At 43.7% G+C, this 10,800-nt stretch overlaps 1 protein-coding gene across 1 annotated transcript in view; it reads right to left on the reverse strand.

The window, feature by feature from the left end:
- Positions 1-10,800, reverse strand: part of MAP3K15 (mitogen-activated protein kinase kinase kinase 15) — an 86,339-nt gene that overhangs the window by 8,434 nt on the left and 67,105 nt on the right. The window contains exons 17-19 of the mRNA XM_036226866.1: positions 10,375-10,505; positions 10,039-10,144; positions 3,173-3,330 (exon numbers count right to left, since the gene is read on the reverse strand). Of these exons, the coding sequence (XP_036082759.1) occupies positions 3,173-3,330; positions 10,039-10,144; positions 10,375-10,505 (395 nt within the window). The remainder of the gene's footprint in view (positions 1-3,172; positions 3,331-10,038; positions 10,145-10,374; positions 10,506-10,800) is intronic.

The raw sequence follows: 10,800 nt of genomic DNA on the forward strand, positions 1-10,800 counted from the left end.
TGGGCACGAAAGACAGCTTGAGAGTTTGGGATGGGGGAGGGGGACATGGGGAGCCGCTAGTTAGCAGCACAAAGTCTCAGTTAAGCCAGATGAACATGCTTGAGGCCTGCTGCACAGCATTGTAGCCAGAGTCACCGAGACAGTCCCGTGCACATAAAAGTTATAGAGAGTAGATCTCATGTTAGGTGTTTTTAACACAATAAAATAAAAATTTAAAACAAATTTTGGATTTTGAGAACACTGAATGGTAAAGGGAATTGAGCCCCCAAGATCTGCAACGCAGGGCACATTACAGGAGGCACTCCTAACCTGAGGGGTGGGGTCATAAGGGAACTAGGGGAACCAGAGACAAAAATTCAGGACAGGAACCCAAAGAGGTAAAAGATGGCTTCTCCCCTGGCTCTCAGAAAGAACATGGATAGCATCCTGGCATCCTGAAAGTACAGCTTTTAAGGGTGTTGTGCTGTTACTCAAAAGTACTAGTTTGCCAGGGTCGCCGGAACAAAGTACTACAAACATGGTGGTTTAAAGTGATAGAAATCTAGTCTCAAAGCCCTGGAAGCCAAAAGTCTGAAATCAAGGGGTCAGTGCAGCCACACTCTCTCCCCAAAGGCTCCCGGGGACAGTCCTGCCTTTCTTCCTCCCAGCATATGGTGGTGGCTAGCCCTGCCTGATGGGCCTTGGCTCATAGACGCGTCACTGCAGTCTCCATCTCCCCTCTCATGTGGCGTTCTTTCTGTGTCTCTTCGTGTGATCTTCTGTGAATGTCCATTTCTGTGCCCAAATTTCCCCTTTTTATAAGGACATCAGTCTTCTTGGATTAGGCCCAGCATGACTAATCCTAAGTGTGACTTGGTTATCCATGTAAAAACTCTGTTTCCAAATAAGATCACATTCTGAGGTGCTAGGAGTTAGGGCTTTAACACATATTTTTTTTAATGCGTCTTTTTAGGAGGACATGATTCAACCTGTAAAAGCCCTTTTGGGGAAAAATCAGTTCTTTTTGTTTCGGACACTGCCTAGAAGTTTCTTGAAAATTTTCTGAAGGATTCTAGAGCCCTGAAATAATTCCTATAGCTTTGCAAAAAGAACACAGGGGACATTACTTATTTAATAGTAACTTTCTAGTTTGCAATGAAAACTGACCTTATATGCCATCCAAAAAAATCAATATATTTCAAAGACTTTGTATAGCTAATTAGCTAACCAGAAATAGGAGGAAGAGAGAGATGGGAGTGACATGTGCTTGACAAACTGAGCAAGTTGCAGGCTTCAGACAGGTGTCCTGAGTGTTGCAAAAAGTTGGCAGCAGATCATAAAGCAGAGAGCCATGGCTCTCAGGTGGGCCCTGATGTTTTTCTCAGTACCAGCTACTATTTATTCCAAGGCCTGTGACTGAAGCAGCAGGTAAGACTGAAGCAGTCCCAGCTGTCTCCATCATGGACAGAAATTAAAGGGCTAGGGAAGGTCACTGCTGTCCTTTAGACTTCTTCATGGTCTTGTTGGGATTGCACTTGTTGATATGAGGTCTTGGCTTTAGAGCTGCCTGACAGCTGTCAGGAGGGTGGGAAGCTCTGAGAAACTTCTGCAGGGGCAGGGCCAAGGAGAGCGGCCACAGCACAGCAGGCTGCACTCAGCTCATGGGCAGAAACCTGCACTTGTGCCTTTGAATTCCTTTTGCCAAAGAGGCTGAGCTGGACGCCTGGCAAGGATACAGGCAGGCTGAGAGGTCACCGTGCCTGGCAGCAAGGCAGGAAGGGAGGAATCACATTCCAGAATCGTGTTCAATCAGGCTGCTTCAATGCACCGCGATCTCATTGTACACAAAGCAGTGGCCATTCATTTGGCCTTTTGTGGCCCCCTCTTCCATCTTAGCCCTTGGGGTGAATAAAAAGGCTTCATGCAAGGTCAGTGCTAGTAATGGACTCTTAGGCTACAGCCCTCTCCAACTTTTCCAAGTATACACAGATCCAGAAGCCACAGACCTGACCTTGGACACACAGGCTGTCCTGGCATCAGCTTCTGTTGAAGTCACCAGCAAGCAAATCCCTTTCTAACAGCAGTCCCAGCAGTGAAAGCCCTACCCACAGTGGCCAATGGGCTGGGTAGTCCAATGTGGGCCTTGATGTGCATGGGTTGCCCTTCCTGTTAGCTCTGGGAGTGTTTTTAGAATGACAAAGCAAACATCATCAGATACCCAAAGCCCCTGCATCTCCCACACCCAGGCAGAAACCGTCTCTCCAAAATCAAAGACCCATGTGGCCTTTGTGCCTTACCCAGTATAAGGGCAAATAGATTCAAAATAAGAGGCTTAACTCTCCCTGCTGAAAATGAGACACCCTCTCTTTTCTTAGAGCATTTATTTTAGAAAACTTTAAGTTCTTTGTCTTTTTGAGATGTATGTCAATATTTTTAAAAGCTAAATAAGCCTCTTGCCAGGAATGTCTTTCTCAAGGACCTGGAGACCATCTCTTTAAATGTCATCATCAAGAAAGATGGTGGCTTTCTACCTCTATTTCTGTGGGAGGGTTAGGACAATGGTCCCCAACCTTTTTGGCACCAGGAGCCAGTGCTCCTATGAGAATCTAATGCCTGATGATCTGAGGCGGAGCTGAGGCTATGATGCTAGTGCTGGGGAACAGCTGCAAATACATATGAAGCTTCGCTCACTGGCCCATCTCTCACCTCCTGCTGTGTGGCCTGGTTCCTGAAAGGCCATGGACTTGGGTTTGGGGACCCCTGGATTAGAAGATCAACTTCAGTGGCGTCTTGCTCTAAAACTACCTCCCGTTTTAAAGATTTGAAGTTATTTTTCCTTTGAGTAAAGCTTATTACCTAACACAGATGGTCACCCCAACAAATCTTGAGTGAGCAATTGTGACCAACGCTGCCATCCAGTCCTTGTACCTGAGAACGAGGTAGCATTTCTCTTGAGAATATGGATGGAAAGTATTTTACTGCTTGGCTCAATAAAAGGCTGAGAATTCTTTCTACCTTTGTAATCTCTTAGTGAATTGCCTATGACGCATATCACAATCTAATTTAAGGCTTATTCAGTAATAAAATTCTCCTTTCTCTTCTACTTTTCTGGAGAGGTTTCGGGATTGGGAGGAGATTTTGATTTTAATTACATTTCCCCGACACCAGCAACCTGAATCACTAAACATCTTACTCTTAACAACGCTGCCTGTGACTCGCCGAACTCATAGGACGGAGGCTTGCCGGTGGCCATCTCAATAACAGTGCAGCCCAGGGACCAGATATCAGCTGGGGCACCATACCCACGAGGTCCTTGATCAATAACCTCAGGTGCCATGTATTTCAGAATGCCTATTGGAAAAAAGGAAAAAAATATTATGGACATCTTCTTGCTTAAAAACTAAGTGGACCACTAGTAAACAAGTATGTCAACTTCAATTCTCATATGAATGACAGATGGGGTCTGCTCTCATATATAAATGATGTGGCTGTATCTTTGACCAGAGACATGCAACATGCCTTCCCTTAATACTAATCATGTTGAGAGAAGATTGCACAGCCCCGCGAAGGAGAAATGGATCCAATTCAATTAGCACATATCAATGCATGTCAGATATAGACACCAAAATGTAAGGAACACAGTGCCTGACCTTTAGGAGCTGCCTAGAGGAGAAGACAGACATGATGATGATGATGATGGTGATAATGGTGGCAGCGGCAGTGGTGATGCAAAATGTAGTAAGTGCTATAACAGAGGTATACACAGGGGGCTCCAAGAATATGGATGTGAAGTGCTTGATTCTGCCTGGTTTGAGTCAGGGAAAGCTATGGCTAGTCAGTTTGGGTCTCTGAGAAGTAAATGCCAAGAAAGGATTAGACATATGAGAGATTATTGGGGAGAAGATGTATGAAGGATAAAGGGAAGGGGGCAGGATGGGCAGGGAGACCTGTCACGCTGCAGTGCAGATGACACCTGGTGAAGGAAGAATTGGGTAGGAAGAGTCTCAGATGGCAGAGCAGCTCTGAGACAGCTTCAGCCAGGCCAGTGAGAGGTCCCTGACCAAAATTATCCCATGAGTCCCACATTCATTCTAATTCCCCCACCATGCTCAGTCACTGGCTAGGAATAGTCAGAGTAAAGCATGACCTTGCCATGAATATGGTGTCAAATCCAAAGGGGCAGCAGCTGGGACTTCCGGTGAACCAGATTCGTGCTACGAAGGTCAAAGAGGTAGACCAAAAGATGGGAGGATTCCGGCAAGGGGAAGAGCTCCAGCAAAGACCCATGGGTGGGAAGTACTGAGTGAATCCAAGGAGTGATAAGCCCTATCTGACACAGGGTGTGGGGTGGGAAGAAGGAAGGAGGCAGTGGCCAGGGTGCAGCCTAATGGCAAGCTGTGTGTTCCAAAGGCTCTGGCTTTGGACTATCTCCTGTGGATCATGAGCCACCAGAGGTTGTCACAGGGAAGGTGGTGACCAGACATGGCACAGAGAGGAGAAGAGGTTGTTGAAGGATTGTTGGAGATGCAGGGAAGACATTCAAAGGCTCTGGGAAGTAAAATCTTTGGTTTTCCTTGAAACTAAGGATGCAGAAAAGAGAATGTGCTGACAAAGAGGTTTATACTAAATAGCGAATGTGTGGATGACATCAGCCAATGTATGAATAGAGAACACTGATGCCCGGAGAAATTCAAGTGCCTGTCTCAAGATCACACAACCAAAGCTGGTTTCCTGAGTCTTGATCAATGAAAACAAAGGGATCACTGGTTAAAAAAAAAAAGTTTGCAGATGCCATCTGCTACCTCTTTCTCTTAAAGATGCAATGTCTTATTAGCATTTCTCCTTCTTATGAGCCTTTGAAAGGCCCTAGGGAAATTCTGACCAATAGAATAGAATTTTCAGTAATAAAAATATTCTATTCTGTGCTGTTCATTACTGTGGCCACCTGCCACATATGACTGTAAAGCCCTTGAAATGTGGCTGGTGAGACAGCAGAAATGAATTTTAATTTAACATTTTTAAAATTTTATTTAATTCTTACTAAAGTTAAATAAATATCCCCTCCAGGTTCCTCCTGTTACCAAGAACAGAGGGAGAGGCCTTCACAGGAAATGTGCCTTCTAACTAATCCATAATCCATTAATTAAGGGAAGATTTGACACTGTGCCTTTTTTTGTTTTTGTTTTAAGATACTGTCTCTCAGTTCTGCTCTGTGATGCTGGGTTTGGCACTCTGCAAACCACCTTTTTGCCACTACTCCCTGTTAGGCTCTGTTTCTAGGGCAGTGCTAGGGAGTGAGAGAGCCTGGAATGGAGGCAGGAGAGGTGCCTCCTAATTTGCTTGCCCTCCCTCTGAGCTTTGGACCATCAGTTGATTCCAGTGGCAGTGCTTGGCTCCAGTTTCTAGCTCTTGTGATCCCCTCCATACTTCCAGAACCAGCTTCACCTTGTACCCCCAGAACTACCTGCTCCAGCCTATAGACACCTTCTCCTGAGAGGTTTGAATCCTGCCCTCCCACATGCTCCCCCAAGCCCTAGGGCTACAGGGTGCTTTCTGAAACTTCAGTCTCAGAAAAGTTTTTTTTTCTATTAAATTCTCTCTGTAAAAATAGCTGAGTTGATTTCAATTTTCCTGCCTGGACACTAACACAATCACTAATAGTTAATTCTTAAAAGAGCAAGTGAAAAAATTTAGTTATGCAACAGTAGGAAATAGTGCTAAACTGCACTGCAATGGTTTGTTGGCCCTGATCAAATAACTGTCCACCTTAGTACAACTGTTTCATAACTGGAGGAATCAGTCTGCTTAATGAGAAATTGTGAGATTTTCCTGATATGGAACCATACTGAATACCACCCTTTCTAAAGGCAAGTTATTTATCGCAACATTAATTACCCCTAAACTTTAGCAATTTAAAAAACAGTTATCTTCTCACAGTTTCTAAGTGTCAGAACCTAGGAACAACTGGACTGGGTAATCTGGCCCATGGTCTCTCATCAGACTGAAGCCAAGGTGTCAGCAGGGACTGCAGTTATCTGAAGGCTCAACTGGGTTGGAGGACCCACATGCAAGCCCACTCACTCATGCAGGGGTTGGGAAGAGGCTTCAGTTCTTACCATGTGGGATCTTCCATACAGAAGCTCAAGACATTGCTTCCTCCAGAGCAAGTGATCCAAGAGACAGCGAGCAAGAGGGAGGCCCCGCCACCTTTTCTGACCACCTTTCTACCTTATTGGATTCATTAGATACAAGTCACTGAGTCCAGCCCACATTCAAGGGGAGGGAATCACACAGGTTGTGAATACCAGCATGTGGGGATCACTGGGAGCCATTACGGAGGCTGCAAGCCACAATATCTAACTTCTGATTAACACTCAATGGCCTATAAAGCATCTCCATGTTGCGCTGTCCATCTGACTCTCTCAGATCTGTTAGGTCAGGCAAAGGATGCACTATCTACTGTTACTTGTATTTCACACCTGTGGAAACAGAGGCTCAGAACAGCTAGGGGATTTTCTCAAGCTAGAATCCAGGTCTCCAAATTTGGATCTATACACTGTGAAATTGCTGATCTGTGTCATGAATCCAGGAAAAGCACAACTAAAGAAAAAGCTGCCTGAACAAGAGCAGGTGATGCAAAGATTTTTAAAGACATACTGTGACTTTTTCCACATGACTGGAAGTGGAGGGAGGGGTGTTGAAAGCAACCACTTCAGAGAGCTATGCTGGGAGGTATACCCTCTCTCATCAGGGAAGTTGGGGAAGGGCTGTCCCCAGAAGGATGTAGGCCCATGGTGACTCAAGCAACTCAACCTCTACTCAACAAAATCACACTTGAAAGGAGGCCACACATGTTAGCATCTTCTATGGACCCCATGAGATAGCATTAGAGCCCACCCAAAGTTTCAAATTTTCATATTAATGAAGTACAGAAATGAGAAGTAAGGTACAGCTTCTCATCACCCTAAGGGATGGACCTGGTGGGAGTGGGCTCCACTTCCTAACCCAAAGCCTTCATGGGCTCCTTGGGGGCCCACTCAGACCTCCATATGTATGTGCCCCCTGCAGGTAAGCTACACAGATGGCTGGTTTGCCACCCTGCCTCTGGTGCTGCCTGCTACTAGAGCATCAGGGTACAGGGGAGAGAAGTCTGCCCTTTCAATGAGGACCAGGAGCGTTGTTAAGTATAGGTGACCTGAACTCTTTCGAGTAGTGCATTTAGACTGTTTGCTTCCCAAAGTGCCATTGACTTTTTCTTGTTTTCTAAGGCAGGTTGAAAAAGCCAAGGGAAAGGACTGGTACTCTGCACAGGATGTAAAGGGCAGTGGGAGACAAAATGGCTGTCACAATGACACCCTCTGAGTCCAACAGGTTCAACATGTTAGTTACACTCATAAACTTGATTTCTTTCAAAGGCTCCTGCCAGCTCTAATAACCCCTGACTTCTAAGTGTTTGTTAAATAAGTGCGAATTAGCACTTATTTAACAAACACTTCAGTCACAATTGCTGTAAGTCAGGTACTACTCAAAGCACTTCATCAATATTAACTCATTTAATCCTCATAAAAGCCCTATGAAGTAGGTACTATAAACATGTTTTACTTATGAAGAAACTGACACACGGAAAGGTTAAGTAACATACCCAAGTTCACACAGTTAGCAAGTGGTTGAGCCTGAATTTGAACCAAGGATGTTTATAGCCATAGACAAGAACAGAGTTCCAGTCCTGAGTTCCACAACTCTATCTACCCAAGTGGGATGAAAATATGTGTCCACACAAAGGTGTGTATGTGAGTGTTCCCAGTCGTGTTATTCACAATAGCCAAAAAGTGAAAATAATCCCAATGACCAGTAACTAGTAAGAATATGATCTAGACATACAATGAAATACTATTCAGCCAGAAAAGGAACCAAGTGCCAACACAGGCTATAGCACAGGTAAACCTCAAGTAGGTGATATGTGGTAAAAGAAGCTCGATGCAAAGGACCACACGCTGTATCACTCCATTTCTATGAAATCTCCAGAGCAGACAAATCTATGCAAACAGATCAGTGGTTCCTGGGGCTGGGTGATAACAGGGACTGACTGCAAGGTGGCACAGGGACCTTTTTGGGGTGATGGAAATGTTCACAACCAAGATTGTGGTGATGACTGCATAGCTTAGAAAATTTACTAGAAACCACTGAATTGTGCACTTCAAACAGGTGCATTTTACAATTTTTAAGTTATACCTCAACAAAGCTGAGGTATAACAAAAAGCAAAGGGGGCTGACCCTGGCCATAAAGGCCCTTCCTCCTGTTCTAGCCAGTTTACAGCATGTGAAAACCCTTCTGAGGAACAATGAGAGGAGGAGTGAGGGGAGCACTTTAGGCCAAGAAGTTGCCCAAAGCTTCTGGATTTCCTTCCAGGTTCTAAAAGCTTCCAGGCAGCTTTGTGGAAAGGTCCACTTCATCCACCTGCACCCAACCAGAGTTCTGCACCAACCAGCTGAGATTTCTTTACAGAACTGCTGTTTTGTAAAGGTTAATTATATGCAGGGGAATTTCCTACTCAAAATGAGACCCCATGTTTATTATTCCCCAAACACCCCTGCATTATTTTGCAATGCAAAATTCATGCCTCCTCGAACCAATTACTTGGGAAATGTGGTATGTGATAATGAATTATACATGTGTTTTCTTTGTGAATTTTTTTTCTCTTTGGGGATGCTAATTATGAGATAAATTGTTGGGGGGGTTTATGTCTTGAAATAATGTCCTGTCATATAAGAGACCCTCTTGCTACATAGTGCCAAGCTAACTGGTGGCTTCCAAAGACGAAAATGTAAGTCATTTTCAATTAAGGTAAAAAAATGTGCCACTCATACATACATATATACATACTCATATATACCTGTTGATATATGTATATTTATTTCAGAAACAATGAATGCAAATTCAATACACTCTCTTTGGCAGATTCTGGTGGAGGCCTTGGTGTAATATTTTTCCATTTTGAGGTACATGTACCTCCCCTGGTTTACAACTTGAAAAGTCATTTCTGATGCATAAAAGTTCCCTTTACATGGGGAATGTTTCTCTACTGTGGGCATCCAGTGACCAATATACAATTCCCTTGTTGAAGAAACGTCTTTCAAAGCTGAGACATTATTCACCCAAACTAAAGCCATATCTGTCCACTGTACAGCTTAATGCTATAGGGACAGAGAATAGTCATCTGGCTTTTATAGCTTATTTTGGAGCTATAACATTACAAGCACTGTTTCATAATTCTATTAAGCAAGATTTTTGTGATTCTTTTATTATACCTTAAGAGATCACAACCTTTTACTTATTCGAAATCGGTACTTCTTTCCAAAGATCAAAGTTTTTGCTATAGTTGCTTTTAAGCTGGAATGTCAAAAAGCCACAGGTGGTTTTTGAACATCATTTTACTCACTGGTCTTATAAATGAAAAGCTAGCTGGCAATTTTAGACCACTCTGTGAATCCAGTCCCTCTCAACACTTAAATGATTCCATCACTGACATATGGAAAAAAGAAATCCAATTCCTCAAACACACTTAGAGTACCATATTCCCCAGAAGAACTGGCCATCCTTGGAAACGCAATCCTATCGAAGCACAAGGTACCAGAATTCACTCAAGTAACAGACTATTTTTATGACAGACCAATAAAATATCCTGTTAAGTTGTCTGAGGAATACTGTTATTCATAATTACCCACGATTCTGAATAATGTGCTATTAACTTAAAAGAGATGCCAGCATTTTGCTGACTGGTTTAGAAACCCTCAGAAAACCTCAAGCAGAGCACTATACCTACTCGACTTTTGAAAACAAAGAAGAAAGTAAGAAAACCTTGTTGCCATAAGTAGCTGGCTAAGTGTCATCATGACAAAGTATACAACTTGATGTTGGGGACAATACACCATCCACTTTAATTATCAACTGCCCACACTGCACTAAGGCACTCAGTAAGTAACTCTTGAAGGATTGTAGCCTACAGAGCAAGCATAACTCCTAGATGGCCACCCTATAGCAAGCTCTGTTCTGCTTACCAGTAAAAATCTCTGCACGTGGATTCACTTCTGCAAGACGTTTAAAGGTTCCAAAATCGGCGATTTTCACCACTCCACTATAGGTATTCACCAGAACATTATCACCCTTAAGAAAAGGAAGAACATTAAATGCTTAAAAATGTATTTCAACAAACATGACACAGATTTGGACCTTAAGAATTAGTCACAAGTCTATAGGAAGACCAGACTGCACTTTGGGGATTCCCATGCTCCATCCTTTCTCTTCTGCGGGCTGGTGAGCCTCCAGACACTGTCAGCAGCTCGTGTGATGTGACATACACAAATGAGGCCTCTTTCACTCAGACAAGTAAGTACCTTTATGTCTTTGTGCACGATCTGGTTTTCATGGAGATACTTAAGGCCTTCCAGGATCTGCTTGGTGTAAAACTTGATAGTAGGCTCCTTAATTGGCCCCCACTTAGATTGCAAAAGAGCAGAAAGGCTTCCTGGAAACAGACACAGCAGAAAACTCATCAGGGTGATGATTCAATTCTAAGAGTTCAGGGAAATAAAATCAGGTGATGCTTCTAACCTCATGTAAGCAATTACACCAGCATCTCTGTATCTGGGCAAAATATGACATCTTCATTCTCTGTTGCCTGTTTCCCAGTTGTATGAGCAGCACAGAGAAGGGACTGTAGGCGAAATAGCACATCAGCTTAACCAGAAGTGGAGGGTGAATTGGAACCCCTTGTGACCCTGGAAATTCAGCAGGGCCACCCTAGGGTTTAGCTCTGCTCA

Source organism: Rousettus aegyptiacus, unplaced genomic scaffold (genome assembly GCF_014176215.1).
Source record: "Rousettus aegyptiacus isolate mRouAeg1 unplaced genomic scaffold, mRouAeg1.p scaffold_m13_p_9, whole genome shotgun sequence".
Lineage (NCBI taxonomy): Eukaryota > Metazoa > Chordata > Mammalia > Chiroptera > Pteropodidae > Rousettus > Rousettus aegyptiacus.